General features: G+C 32.8%; 2 protein-coding genes and 1 non-coding gene across 3 annotated transcripts; 2 read left to right on the top strand and 1 right to left on the bottom strand.

The window, feature by feature from the left end:
• Positions 1-809: 809 nt before the first annotated feature.
• On the top strand, positions 810-2784 carry LOC127129611 (uncharacterized). The gene is made up of 3 exons (XM_051058765.1): positions 810-1020; positions 2074-2293; positions 2433-2784. The coding sequence occupies exons 1-3, from the start codon at positions 810-812 to the stop codon at positions 2782-2784; spliced, it is 783 nt and encodes a 260-aa protein (XP_050914722.1).
• On the bottom strand, positions 1198-1302 carry LOC127134165 (small nucleolar RNA R71). The gene has a single exon (XR_007807924.1). It is a non-coding gene; the product is annotated as a small nucleolar RNA R71 (small nucleolar RNA).
• An 8472-nt stretch (positions 2785-11256) lies between the features above and the next one.
• On the top strand, positions 11257-14049 carry LOC127132477 (WAT1-related protein At1g09380). Its single transcript, XM_051061425.1, has 6 exons — positions 11257-11548; positions 12422-12484; positions 12607-12723; positions 12795-13053; positions 13176-13334; positions 13422-14049. Exons 1-6 carry the CDS (start codon positions 11370-11372, stop codon positions 13761-13763), a joined length of 1119 nt encoding a protein of 372 aa, XP_050917382.1. The 5' UTR covers positions 11257-11369; the 3' UTR covers positions 13764-14049.
• Positions 14050-15474: the final 1425 nt, after the last annotated feature.

The raw sequence follows: 15474 nt of genomic DNA, 5'->3' as shown, positions 1-15474 counted from the left end.
ACGAGAATTTCAATCACGTTTATTTTAATACCCGAGTTCTATCATTCCAACCTTTGTACGAAAGTAAAGAGTTCTCAAGTATCGATCATAGTTTGAAAGGATAAGTATCAGTACCCTAGCGCAGGTTTTTAAACAATCGAGTTCAATGCAACGAAAGTGCTTTGATGAGATTGAGAGACGTCCCATTTTTATATATGTGCAATAGTAACAAATCTTTGACGAATAATCTAGTTGTGTGAAAGCAGATGAATTATTCGTCATCTATAAGACAACACGCTGTAAAAGCATGTGTTGTCCATAATTATCTATTTTCTATAAGTCGTGTCAGAATTCTCGTAATATAAGTGAATTGGATCATATGGAGATGTCAGAGTAATAATCATGACCCTAAGTTCTATTTGTTTTATCATAATTTTAAGTGATTTTTATTTAAGTTATTTTTCTGAAAAGTTCTTTTTATATAATTTGTTTTAAAAAACCTCAAATTTTGGTCTCTCTAGATATACAATGATAGAACAGAGTTCGGTATTTAATCTATTGGTCCTTGTGGTTCGATAATCTTTTACTACTTCGCACAACCGTGCACTTGCGACATGTTAAGTTTTTGGCACCGTTATCGGGGACCAATTATGCTTGATATTGAATTATTGTTTAGTCACCGTATAAACTAGAGCTTTACTTTTATTTTTATTTTGCTATAGTTCTCGTTGCTCTTGTATGTGAAGAACTCGATTTGTTAAGAAGTTGTACATGTGAACAAAATCAAGCGTTTCTTACATGAGAGACGCCTAATTCTAAGACAGCAAGAGATGGTTGATCCAGTAGTTGACACTAAGCCTCTTAAGGATTATGTGATTCCTACTAAAGAGGAATTGCATTGTAGTATTGTGCACCCGCCAATTGCGAAAAATAATTTTGAACTAAAACCCTCTTTGATAGGTATGGTGCAAGAAAATCAATTTTCCGTGATACCTTCTGAAAACCTGAACCTTCATCTTTCTATATTTGTTGATAATTGTGGTATTGTTAATGCTAATTGCGTTGACCAAAAAGCCATTCGCCTTAGCTTTATTCCCTTTTCTTTGAGAGATCGTGCACAGGCTTGACTTCAATCCCCGCCCTCTAATTCGATTACTTCATAGTCTCAGTTGAAAGCGGCCTTCCTTGCATGATATTTTCATCCAAGATAAACGGCCCAAGTTAGGAATGAGATTAATAATTTTAGGCATGAAAAGGGGGAATTTGTCTAATGCGTGGGAGCGTTATAAGGACTTGTTAAGATTGTGCCCTTTCCACGGGCTTGAAAAATGGATTATTATCCATACTTTTTATAATGGTTTCCTTTACTACACAAGGATGACCTTAGATGCGGCTTCTGTCGAAGCCCACATGAATAACCCCTAGGGTGTGGCTTACAACTTAATATAAGAGATGGTTAAAAATCACCACTCATAGGGAAACATGCGATAAGTCACCGCTAAATCGGCCCCTAAAACTGGTGGTCTTTATGAAGTTAGTGTGCTTTGACCATATGAACACAAAGGTGAATGCTCTCGACCATAAAATTGATAGTTTGAGCATCACGCCTCCTGCACATGTTCCACCTACCATTGTTGCCCCAATCGCTCTCTATTGCGAGATGTGCGGAATAAATGGGCACCCTGATAAAGATTGTCAAATGATCCTTGTCAGATGATCCATCCAGGAAAATGCTAATTTTATGAACAAGAACCAGCAGGATAATCCGTATTCTAACACCTACAACCTAGGGTGGTGAGACCACCTAAATTTATCCTATAGGAACAATCACCCTCAACAAGCTATGTGGCCATCGAGTTTCCAAAATATTTTTGTCAACTGACCCTAAGAAATCTAACTTAGAGCTATTAATGGAAAACTTCATGATGATGCAAACTCGTCAAAAGAATGAATTTAAAAATCAGAACCTCATCACTAATGAGGCTCTTAGGAAGTTAACTACCAAAATTAACAATATTTCTACCCATAATAAAATGTTGGAGACTAAAATCTCCTAAGTTGCTCAGCAGCAAGCTTCTACTTCCATCCCTTCAGGATCATTTTTGGGGAAACTTAAGCGAAATCCTAAGGGGCACTTGAATGTTGTGACAACCCATAGTGGTAAGGATGTGGTTAGTTCTAATGAGAGAGAAAAAGAGGTTGAGGCGAGTGAACCAACACCGCCTGAAAAAGAGTTTGTTGAAGAGGTTGAGATGGAAACACCTTATGTTGCTCCTCCCCCTACAAACCAACCATCCCATTCCTACAAAGGCATGTAAAGGCTAAAATGGAGGCCTAGTTTAAAAAGTTTGTGGAACTCCTTAAAAAGATCCAACTCAAAGTTCCTTTTACCAAGGCACTAACTCAAATGTCCTCTTATGCTAAATTCTTAAAAAAATTCTTTCTAACAAAAGGAAATTAGAGGACCATGAAAATGTGGCTTTAACTCTTGATAGTAGTTCCGTAATTCAAAATACGGTGATCCCTAAGCTTAAATATTCAGGGAGTTTTTCTATCCCTTGTCAAATAGCTACCATGAACTTTGAGAGAGCAATTTGTGATTTAAGGGCCAGCATTAGCCTGATGCCCTTATCTGTGTGTAAGAAGTTAGATATGGGTGAGATGAAAGTGACAAATGTATCTTTGCAACTAGTAGATAGATATGTCAAATACCTTGTATGTGTGTTAGAGGATGTTCCAGTGAGAGTAGTAGAGTACTATGTGTCGATAGACTTTGTCAAAATGGATATCGATGAGGATTCCTAATCCCGATACTCCTAGGTAAGCCCTTTCTAACTACGACAGGTGCTATTATCGATATTAAGTTTGAGAAGTTAACTTTTTAGGTAGAAGAAGAGAAATAGAGTTTATATTTGGAAAAATCATGAAAAACCCTTCATTAAGGGATTTTTGTTGCTTAGTTGATTTGATCAGTGGTTGTGTTCAAGAGAGCGCATCAAAGCTTCCTTCGACCACTAAGTTGGAAGAGCATTTTCTTGATACTATTAAGGTTGATAAACAAAACACCGAAGCTAAGGTTTATAGGAAAATATTGGACAAAGGTCCAATATTCACTAACCAAAGCTTTGAAGCATTTGTAACACAAAGCGATAAACTTAAAAACCAAAAACCCTAACCAGGGTTGAAGCAAGGTAAGTCTAAGAAGAAAAGAGGAGTGAAATAGAAGGTTCGTGAAAAATCGGACCTAAAATACGAGCCTCCTCATAGAAGGAGGAAGAAAAAAAAGTAAGAAGAATGTATGGCATGGAAGAATGCTAGGAACTCAAGTTTGAAGGAAGCACCCTCCTGAGTTTGAGTATATATGTGGTCGAGCTAAACGACCTTAAACAAAGCGTTGCGTGGGAGGCAACCCACACTTTTTGCACTAATTTATTTTCTTATTGTTTTATTTATTTTTTTCTTTCATATAATAAAAAAGGCTCACGAATGGGAACTGAAACAAGTGATAAAAGTTGAAAAAGTTGAGAAAATCTGATGAAGAAATTATGCCCAAAAAAATCCGACAAAATCATAAGAAAACCAAATTCCGCATACAAAAACCAAAGAGCTGCTACGGGCGGCCGTAGCACTTTCTACGGGACGTAGCAACCCCTTCAGCCAAAACCCTAAAAAGCAACCTTCCCATATTAAATCCAGGGCCTTGCTACAAGCCGTAGCAGGCCCCAACGCCCCAAGATCCAATTTTTTTGAATTTTATACCACTTTCTCTTGGCCACACCCCCTCTCTCTCACCTAATCGTTCTCATTAAATCACCTATAAAACTCCAAAATCTGACTTTCAAATCACTTTATCGTCAAATCTCTCTCTAAACCTTCCATATTCATATTTCTCTCCATCTTCTCTCAAAAAACCTTTCAAACCTCCATTAAAACACAAATAAAAGCTTCAAACTTTACCCTTCTCCCACCATCAAATCAAGACCACCTTCACAAAACCTTCACCAATCATCACCCTAGTCACACTTCTGGGCACAAAAATTCAAAAAGCCAACTTTAAAATTTTTCCGACTTTCATCATGAATGACACCAAAAATGAGTGACAAAGGGAAACAAGTTGTCGAATCATCAAGACCCAAAAAGAGAGGGAGCACTAGATCCTCGAACCCTTACAATATCGTGTTCGAGAACGACAACCAAGGCAAATGATATTTCACTTTGATAAAGCGCAAACTCATACTGACAAGGTACATGTGTGAAAACACTCTCTGTACTCTTGGTTTAAAATCCGAAATTGATAGAATGTTTCATTCCATAGGTTTGTTAGAATTCATGCAAAGGGAAACATCAATCTATGAGCGCATTACCCTTGAGTTTTTGAGTACCTTATATTTTAAATTACAAAAGAAGTGGATAGACGGTACGAGGTACTACTATGGTACTCTCAAATTCCATATTTTTAATAAAAATCATGAGTTAAGTGTTGAAGAGTTGGGACACATTCTATGATTTCATATCTATAAGCCCGATGATGTCCTAAATGAGTTTAATGTTAAGAATTCTCACTACTACAAATAAAATATCTCACCTCGGTTACACAATCGATATAACAAAGGGCAATATGAAAACTAGCCACTTTACCCCTTAGTTGTTTAAAAATCGAGGTTATAATGGAAAATGCCATTAATTCGATCCCTAGCAACAACATATATTTATTTTCAAAACTATGAAGCGTGCGCCACTTTACCTCTCGATTGTATTTAAAATCTGAGGTAATAAGTTATGTTGGTACGTCAATTTTAGTTAATAAATGAGGGGTTAAATCTTATCTATTGTCATATATAATTTGTTTTAAAGCTCATTTTGACTCGCCTGTATCATTTTTTACACAAAAATAAAATATTGACAGAACCAGAATCATATAATTTGAAATGCACAAATTAACATTGTTCTCATCAACACATAATATAAGATTTACACTGTTTTCAAAATCAAATATACAAATTTAAATTGTTCTCATCAACATAATATACAAGATTTACATTATGTCCAAAATCAAATGTACAAATTTATATCACTAATACACACAAATAAAAGAATGTCAAAAAGTAGGGTCTCCTACATCCTCGTTGTGCCACTCAAAATATCAGATTTAGAACCTTTGAAACCACTTTCTCAATGTCTTCTTCGTCCAGTAGGTTACATACCAAACCTATGCTTGTCAAACATTTGTTTTTGTTTAACCTAACATGTTTTAATCTGGTTCGATGAGATTAACTGTTTCGAAATTGCAGTGTATCATCTTTTGATAGGACGAAATCATGGAAATAATAGGTGGGCAAGTTAGGGAAGTGAACCAACCACAACCTTCAAACAAAGTTCAAGCAGCTGATATGTTCCCTGAAATCAATAAGGGTGAGGAAAATGTTGTACATAGTCAAGCACAACAGGAGAATGCGAATGATGGATTTATTTAAGAGGTGAATGTAGAACAATCTAATACAACAAAAAATAACGTGAATGTAGAAGAATTGGAAGTAGATTTATATTGGGAGAAAGAGATCAATAGGACTTTAAAGGGTGAAAAAATGTCTTGGTGATAATTTATATAACATATTGCATATCATTTTCCCTCTATATGTTTTTCATTTTAGTATAATGTTTATTTTGATTATGTATAAACTGACAAAAAATTTAAATATGTAGCCTTTTTCAGCTGAGATTGTTATGAGGGGTCTACGTGTGAACCAGACTGCCCTCACCTTGGTGGACCTTGACAATATAACATTCCAAGATTTTGAGATTCTCAAAGGAAACATACCACATATGAATAAGTACCTTGGCTATGGTTGGTATGAGTATGCAAAGTAAAAAAAGTTTAAGGTTGGTGATCTCTTGCTATTTCATTACCGCTCTGCTCCACAAATGTTATACGTTAGGCTGCTGAGACAACCAAGAAAGAAGAATGCTAGAAAGAATGAATAAGGGTTTAGGGTCCGTTTGTCTATGTGTCTTGGATATTTGAATGTTTAGTTTAAGGAAAATTTGTTCCATGATTCTGTCAATGTCTTTTTATTTTATTTTAAGTTGAAGTTAATGTTTTGGTTTCCCTTATTGTGTAATATCAGTAAAATGAATGAAAAATTTCATTAAGTTTCTTTCAATTCGATTATGTGCAAATGTTTATTTTAGATAATATAACTAGCAATCCCATTTGTTAGAGTTTTCAACCTGTTTTTACTAATTGTAAACCTAAAGTTGGTAAATATTCATGATAAGAATAATAAAACAATCATAGCCACTTGAAAAACGATGTTGAATCATATATAGAATATTGTTATAACTTATGGAACACCAATAAGTGAAGATTTTGGTTGCAGCAAATGTTGTATGGGAGGTTCTTGTCGAATAGGCCATGACTATATAAATAAAGAAACATACTGACAAACAACATTTTAGTGATCAAAATGGAAAAACAAATGATCAAGAGAAACTAAAGTCATTTCAGTGATACTAAAGCTATTTCAATGAAACAAATACAAGTGAAAAACAACTCATAGAACATGAATGACATTTCAGTGATATAAACCTAATGTTGGAAGAAGAACAAACGTGAAAAAGAAGAACAAATGAACCTCAAACGTGATAACTTCTGATGTTCGAGTGTTGATGAATTTCAACTATTGGAAGAGTTTTGATGAGAGTTACGATGAAAATTGTCTAGGGTTTTTGTGAAGAGAATGACGATATGAAGTTAGAGTGTTAGTAGGTAATAAAAAATGATGTGTATGTTTTAATTAAAAATAAAAATAAATAAAAAAGCACCATAGTACCATATCTCATAATACATTTAAAATATCTATCACTTTGGTTTTTTTGAAAAACTAAGGGATTTGATTGTATAAAATAATTAAATTAAAAAGGGCTTTTGAAAAAATTGATTTGAAAATATTAATACAAAATATATCACCTCTCAGATAGATTGTGTAACCGAGGTTAATAATAATAAAAAAGGAAAAAAAATTAACAAAGAAAAAAAGGGAAGCTCGAAAGGTGCCAACTGGAAAAAAAAATATTAAACATAAAATAACATAAAATGTAGTAACTGAGATTCTAAGCGAACTCCCTTATTTATATATATATATATATATATATAATATATATATATATATATATATATATATATATATATATATATATATATATATATATATATATATATATATATATATATATATATATATATATATATATATATATATATATATATATATATATATATATATATATATATTCCCTTGGTTTTAAAAATATCGAGGGAATAGGTTGTTTTTAAAATAGAACATGGCGCTCCCAAGATATATCCCATCAGTTTTAAATGTACGAGGTGAAAGTTTCGTTGTGAAATGTACTATTTGTTGTAGTGTCTAGAATGATATAACAGACGATCTCTTTTATACCGTTGTTGGGGAAAAAGCCTCAACCATTCAAAACCCTTGCTTCTAGTATGCCCCAAAGGTCCTTGCCTACACCTTGTTTGGGCAAGGTGATAGTACCGGTGTAGTCACCCAAATAGAGATTTTCTTTTTATATTACATGATTAATAATGATGTGGTTAATGTCACCGCCTTTGCGACCAACTATTTAGGGAAAGTTGCACGCGCGTCCACCAAAGGCATTTTGATGGGGGTATTAATTACCCAAATCTCCGAACACCTTGGGTTTGAATTTAATTTGGAAGAGGAGTGTCTTGTAGAGGGTAAGGATAAGGATGACATGAATGCCCTTGTGCATCAAGGCATGATTTCTGTTGACAGTAACACTTACATGGTGATGATCCCGACAAAGCTATTGTTGATTTGCCTAACCCTAGAAATGTTAGGGTTAATGTTATGAATAAGTGGCACTATACGACGAGCGCTCCTACTCCGGGTAATTCATCAGAGAAGGAGGGTGATCCTAATTTTTCTAACCAAGATGGAGGTACCGCTATGGAAGAGGACATTGTCTCACCACCTACTCATCCTACCCAACATGAAAATGAGCCGTCAAATGATTATCAGGATAGACGGGGTGCAATCGGAGATTCGAGGCATGAAGGAAGAAAAAATAAGATAAGGTGTGGTCTTGGATGATGTTCAGTTGATGTTGCAGCAACTTATGTTGCGTTTCCCACCTCCCGAATAAGGTCTTTATGAATACACTCCATCTTGCTTGCGCTAAAACATTAAGGACAATGTTTGGAGGGACTTCTTTATTTTTATTTTACTTTTTCTATCTTGTGTGCTTATGTTTTTGTTCTTTTTAGCTATTTTCGTTAATTTTAGTTGTTTATGTTATTTTTTTTCTTTTAAAAAGACCATTTTTTTCAAAAAAATCACGAATTAGGACCGTTCAATTTTTTTTTTTGAAAAGCTTTGGTCGTGAGAAAATCGGGAAAGTATATAGACTTAGAAGCATGAGGGGCTAAGTCTAAGTACACCAGGAAAGTTTGACAAAATAGGTATTACTCGAACACCCTAGGTTCCCCAAAGTAAGATGCGAGTCAAATGTGTAGATTTGTACCATAGTACTCAGATTCTAAGAAGTACTTCGTAGTTAGTTTATAATGACAGTCTGACATAATTTAGACTCGCATGCATGTATGATTGGCTGGGAAATAAATAATTTTAACACCAAAATGATGAAAGACGTTAAAAGGCAACTACACCTTCTAAGTTGGGTAACCCTTACCCGGTTATTTAGCCTAACGGTGTTCGAACCCAAAACATCTTACTAATGTGGACAAATAAATAAACACACAAAAATGTGTAATTTCATCGATAAATAAAGAAGGTAATTATTGCTTATCTGATGTCTAAACAAAAATTCTCAAGCGGTCTTATGCATATGATGATAACAAAAATTCCAAAATGCCTTAATTGGATTGCCTGAATGAATAGGAAAGGAAAAATCGAAAAAAGAGACTTAAGTACAAAACATAGTTGGAGCGGTGTCTAAAAGGGAAACTTAGGCATGTGGTCTCACTACGGTTAGTGTTCTTGTGAATACCTTTGGTTTCAAATGATTATCGAGAGAACTAGACTTTATCCGATATGAACGAAATATGACGTATGAGTACAACTAGCTTCATTTTTGTAAGTTTTCTCATTAAGTGAACCGCTTGATCTGAAAATTTTCAAAAGCAGGCTTTGTTGCTTGAGGGTAAGCAACTATCTAAATTTGAGGGAGTTTGATAAGTGGTTTTTTCACTCTTTTTATTAGTCGTTTTACTTCATTATTTTCACGCTTTCGTTCGATTTACTTTCATTTTATCTTATTTTATGCTTTTCTAGTGTATTTTTGCTGGTTTCAGGTTTTAACAAGTATTCGGGAGAAAAGAGGAACAAAAACGAGCAAAACGCGAGAAAAAGTCAAAAGTTAGAAATTTCTAGTATAAAATCCAGAGGGATGTTACGGACCATAGAAGCCAACCCTAGCCCCCTTCTTTTGATGCAACCAGTACAACTTTCCATGGGTCTACTACGACCACACGTAGAAATTGCTACAGGTCGTAGCAGGGAGACGAGCTTTCTCCCTATTTGTTTTCTTTTCCGACTCGATTCTTACTGTTTTGAGACTTTTTGCATGTTTGGATATGATATTTTCTTATGTAATTGACATTGATCACACAAATTTATTCCAACTTTAGAATTTTCTATAAAACTCATATGTAGTCTTGAGTTTTAGGAATCCAATTCTTATTCCAGTTTTTCACATATTTTTCTTTCCCATTCTTTGTACTCAAGTTTCCATTGGAGCATTGGATCAAGTTTATTTCAAAGTATTTTCTTGTCAGTCTGGTTTTATTTATCACTTTCATTACAATTCTTATTCTATTTCAGTTATTTATCATGATTTCAATCTCGAATATTGCTCTGATTGTGTTGTTCCTCACCATGAGTGAGTAATCCATTAGGACTAAGGGTCACGAGGCTTTCTTATGACTATTCGTATGATCCGACATAAGTCGATTACGAGAATTTCAATCACGTTTATTTTAGTACCTAAATTTTGTCATTTCAACCCTTATACGAAAGTAAAGAGTTCTCAGGTACCAATCATAGTCTGAAAGGATATGTATTGGTAACCGAGCGCAGGTTTTTTAACCAATTGAGTTCAATACAACGAAAGTGTTTGGATGAGATTGAGAAACATCCCATTTTTATAGTTGTCCAAAAGTAACGAATCTTTGATGAATAATCTAGTAGTGCAAAAGCAGACGAATTATTCGTCATTGATAGGGCAACGCGTTGGAGAAAGCAGATGTTGTCCACAATTATCTATATTATATAAGTCGTGTCAGAATTCTCGTAATAGAAATGATTGGATCATATAGAGATGTCAGAGTAAGAATCATGATCCTAAGTCCTGTTTATTTTATCATTATTTTAAATTATTTTTATTTAAGCTATTTTTCCTGCAAAGTACTTTTTAAATAAGTTGTTTTACAAAACTTTAAATTTCGGTCTCTATAAATATACAATGGTAGAACAGAGTTCGGTATTCAATCCATTGGTCTTTGTGATTCGATAATCTTTTACTACTTCGCACATCGGTACACTTGCGGCGTGTCAAGTTTTTAACGATGTTGTCGGGAACCAATTATACTTTTATGTTGTTGTTTGTAGTTCCTTGTGTTCTTTTTGTTGTTGTCTTGTTGTGTTTTTTTAGAGTAGTATTCCTTACGCATTTTTTTTTTTTTGAGTGTTCCTTATAGTGAGCGCTGTTAGTGCCTCTTTTTTTCATATTTAAAAAAAATATTAGTTTAATAATAATGCACATAATACAATTTCTATTTTTAAAAATATAAAATTAATTACAACATGGAGTCACATTCTAAGATGATGTGAGTATTACGTTATAATATTTTACTAATATAAATTGATAACTTTTTTTATAATAATAAAAAGTATTTTATAAAGTATTTAAAAACTAATTTTATTATAAATGACATGCGAAAAATAAGGAATAGATTTGGAAGTATACCTATAGTAACATATGAGTAGTTGCTTGAAGACTCAAAATGAAGTGAAAGCTTCCAACCTTGTACATAAACCCAAAATTTGTGTAGCAAGAAATCGATTTGTAACCGTTTCTTTTCCTTAAAAAAAATTAGGAATAATTGTTGCAAACGTTTTCTAGGCTCTATCTATCACGCATTTTGTAATAACTCAACACACTTTCTAACACTTGTTACTTAGCTTTCTCTCCTTATAAATACACATCTTTCTCTAACCTTTCATTTGTACAACTCTTTCTTCTTCTTCTATAAGCTTTTCTGTTTAGCACTCTCACCATAGAGAAAGATCAAATCAAGAGAGAGTGAGAAACAGAAAATTTTCAGAGAGAGAATGGGTTTTTCTAGCTTTGTTCCATGCATATTAATGCTTGTTATTCAATTAGCTTATGCTGTGATGAATGTTACTTCAAAGCTTGCCATTGCTGGTGGCATGAATCCTCTCATCCTTGTTGCTTATCGTCAAATCTTTGGAACTGTTTCCATTGCTCCCTTTGCTTATTGGCTTGAACGGTAATATTTATATTAATATACTTGCATGCATGTTCAAAAGAATTAATACAATCATACATGCATGGTTAGAAAATGTTAAAATAAAGGTGGAAATTCAGAGACTAAAAAATGTACATTACTTTTTCATCTTTCAATTTTAGTTTTATTTCATATGCATGATGATGATACCTGCATGCATCTATGATATTCATATTCAAAATCAAGTAGAGTTTTGATGTACTTTGATTTTGACAATGACCTCACTATTGTGCTTTTTAGCCATTTTTGAGTCAAGTATTGTATTTTCATTCAACAATAAAAAAAAAAGATTTTTTTCAACAAAATATTTTTAGCGTTAAGAAAAAGATAATGCTCAAAGTTTCAAAATCTAATAGATCTAAAAAATTTAAGAATTAATTCTAGAGTTAATTCAAGAGTAGCTTCATGCTAGGTGATAATCTCGAAGAGAAAAAGATGACACAAAGGTTATTACACTTCACAACCTTCAATGACAATATTAAATACACATAAAAACAACATTAAAAGTTTGCATAGAAATCTAAAAACAGAACACTGATGACATGCATGTTTGAAGCATTATGGGATACGGGTGTTTTTACGTTACGTGTCAGAAACAATATACACTTTTTCAGAGAAGTGATAATACACGTTTATACGTTAAATTTTATTTAAGTATTATTCTTTGAAAAATACTACTCGAATAAAAACGCACTTAAATTTATATATTTAAGTATCATGAAATGGTTGTGATAATGAAAAAAGGAAAAAAAAATTATATTTGTTTTTTAATTAATAAAAAAGTTATGATTAGCTGTATTATGTGATATGTGTGTTTATCTAAACATTTTCTCTATTCTTCTGTCTCTTTCACAGGGATATGATTCCAAAGATGACAAAGCGTATTATGATTCAAATATTTTTATCTTCAATAACAGGGTAATTTTTTTTTTTTTTTTACATTTTGATCTTTATGCCTAACCTGCAATTTACTTTATCTTTCTTTTTTTAATTTATTTTGTAAATATTATTATGTGATTAATTAAAAAAAATGAATGCAGAGTAACAGGAAATCAAGTTCTGTATTTTGTGGGGCTAAAATTTTCAACAGCAACAATTGCATGTGCACTCACAAATTTGCTTCCGGCTTTTACATTTATACTTGCAATCCTCTTCAGGTAATAGTTAATTAAATTAAATTAATATACTAAATAATTACTATTATTTTTTTAATTATTGTTGGTTGTAGACAGGAGAATTTGAGGATAAAGAAGAAAAGTGGTATAGCAAAGGTGGTAGGAACAGTTTTGTGTGTGGGAGGAGCAATACTTTTATCATTCTACCATGGACAAGTAATTGGTATTGGTAAATCAAGTATTCATTGGGGTTATGCTGAGAAAGTTCAAAGTGGTGGTGATAACTCCAATGCTTCTACCTCTGGCTCATTTTTAGGCCCTGTTCTCTTAATTCTCAGTGCTCTTATTTGGTCCGCATGGTTTATCATTCAAGTAAGCACATTCTCTGATATAGACAGATCAGATACATTAATTATTTAATTAATCTAAAAAGATGAATTTATTAGTGTTGTATCTGCCTTGTTAGTGATTCGACTTTTGTTGCTAATTTTCAGGCGGATATGAGCAAGAACTTTCCCGTACCTTATACAAGCACAACATACATGTGTTTTTTGGCGAGTTTTCAGTGTATGTTCATTGCTTTGTGTTTCGATCACAAAGCTTCATCTTGGTCACTCCATGATGCTATGAGAGTTACCTCTTCTGTTTACTCGGTACGTATTCTTGTTTATTTTATTTATTAATTTAGCTTAAATTCAATTTTGATCCGAAACCTGCAAAATTTTGTAATGTGTTTTCAGGGAGTAATTTGCACTGGGCTTACATATTGTATAATATCATGGACAATTGAGAGAAAAGGGCCACTTTATGTGTCTGTATATACTCCATTGCAGCTTATTCTCACAGCTATTATTAGTTGGGCTTTTATGAGTGAGAAATTATACGTTGGAACTGCTATTGGGTCATTGTTGATAATTTTTGGACTTTATGGTGTTCTATGGGGAAAGAGCCAAGAAGTTGATAACATGAAATTGGAAGATGCTACTGATCAAGATGAAGGTATTAAGAATGATGACATGGAAATGCAATCTTATGTAATGCCATCATCCAATGGTAATGGCAATGGTAATGGTCGCATGTGATATGATGATACTAGTATGTATCATGCATGTTGTTATTAGTTAATTAAATAAAATATTTAAGTTATGAGGATGGGTCATGTGATATCATATGTATGATGAGGATGAAATTCAAGATTCAGTTACTATTAATTCTTGTTTGTTTTTTTCTGTGCGGAAAATTAAAATTAATGTAATATAATATGCATGATGGTCACATTTGAAATCCTATGTTATTGATGTCTACTGTCTGTCACATTTGAAAGTGATTCATAACTGTTTATGTATCAAACTATCAACTTTGAAGTTATTTTTAAAACTCTACTTGATGCATTTCAGTTTATTAGTAACTTTTTGGCATATGCCACAAATATTGTTCACATATGATATCATCCTAAGCTAACTTCATTTTCAATTTTCCCCTTATATATATTTTATTGTTTAATAGAGGTATCTAAAATATTAATAATGATTGTACATAAAATATAAGATTTTTCAAAAATGTCCAACAACACAAAGCAATATGGAACTTTAATAAAACTTACATGTTAACAATTAGATAATGAAGTAGAGAAAAGAAAAAGAAGTTATGATTTCAATCATATGAATAATAACTTACAAAAACAAAGATTAAAAATAAAATATATAATAAAATATAAATAAACTAAACTACCTCAACCAAATTATAACAAAATACTCATTATATATTATCTAACATTTATCTTCAAACTCACACAACGCATTAACATAAAACATCAAAAATTTGACAAACGAAAAATGAATATTTTTCTAATAATAGATAATATGAATCTAAAATTCTAACACTCTCTTTCAAGATAAAGTTTTCTAAATTTTAAGTTTATTGAATATTAAATATAAAAATAAATGTTAGAAATTATGTTTTTATTGTGGTCTACACCTGGTTGTCTAATTGATGCATTTGTTTTGTCTTTCTTATAGCTCTAAAAAGTGTTAAGTTTGAAGGGTGAATTAAATCCTACATTGTTTAGAGTTATGACATAGGCAGTGTTTATAAAGTTTAGGCAACCATCATCTTACACGTCGGTCGGTTTTGTAGAGATGAGTTACACCAAATAGAAGAAACAAACAAATAGAGGATCTTGTGGTCTTGGTTAATGGTTGTCTGACTCAAGAAATTAGTATCCAAATGAGGTTAAAGCAAGGTGATTGTCTTGCACATTTCCTTTTTCTTCTGGTGGCCAAAGGGCTTAGCGGGCTAATCTCCAGGATTGTGAATTTGCATTTGTTTTCTTGTTTTAGAGTGGGGTCCTCATCGGATTTAGTGGTTTCCCATATTCAATATGCAGATGAAACGATTATTGTGACAGATGCTTCCATTGATAATCTTTGGGCCATCAAAGCTATACTTCGAGGTTTTGAGCGTGCCTCAAGTCTTAAGGTTAATTTTTCTAAGAGTAATCTTATTGGGGTGAATTTTGGTTCTACTTTCTTAGATCTTGCTTGTGACTTTATTCATTGCAATCGAGAATCTCCTCTATTTAAGTACCTTGTCCTTCAGGTGGGAGCTAACCCCCGTATATCTGTTACGTGGGAACCCCTAGTTAATCTTATTATTAGGAGAATCCACTCTTGGAGACATAGGTACGTCTCCTTGGGAGGGAGAGTGATCCTTCTTAATTTTGTCCTTAATGTTATTCTTATCTTATTTTTGTCTTTCATTCAAATGTATGTTAAGGTTTAAAAGAAGGTTGTG

This window comes from Lathyrus oleraceus, chromosome 3 (assembly GCF_024323335.1).
Source record: "Lathyrus oleraceus cultivar Zhongwan6 chromosome 3, CAAS_Psat_ZW6_1.0, whole genome shotgun sequence".
Taxonomy (NCBI): domain Eukaryota; kingdom Viridiplantae; phylum Streptophyta; class Magnoliopsida; order Fabales; family Fabaceae; genus Lathyrus; species Lathyrus oleraceus.
Note: the sequence above shows the minus strand (reverse complement) of the source record. Positions and strands in the feature narration are given on the sequence as shown.

Bases quoted from the DNA above. Each gene is read 5' to 3' on its own strand.
- LOC127132477 (XM_051061425.1), top strand. From the start codon at position 11,370: ATGGGTTTTTCTAGCTTTGTTCCATGCATATTAATGCTTGTTATTCAA. The intron at 12,724-12,794 runs GTAATAGTTAAT...TGTTGGTTGTAG, and splicing joins ATACTTGCAATCCTCTTCAG to ACAGGAGAATTTGAGGATAA. The intron at 13,054-13,175 runs GTAAGCACATTC...GCTAATTTTCAG, and splicing joins CCGCATGGTTTATCATTCAA to GCGGATATGAGCAAGAACTT.
- LOC127129611 (XM_051058765.1), top strand. From the start codon at position 810: ATGGTTGATCCAGTAGTTGACACTAAGCCTCTTAAGGATTATGTGATT. The intron at 1,021-2,073 runs GTATTGTTAATG...CCATCCCTTCAG, and splicing joins TATATTTGTTGATAATTGTG to GATCATTTTTGGGGAAACTT. The intron at 2,294-2,432 runs GTAAAGGCTAAA...TTCTAACAAAAG, and splicing joins TCCCATTCCTACAAAGGCAT to GAAATTAGAGGACCATGAAA.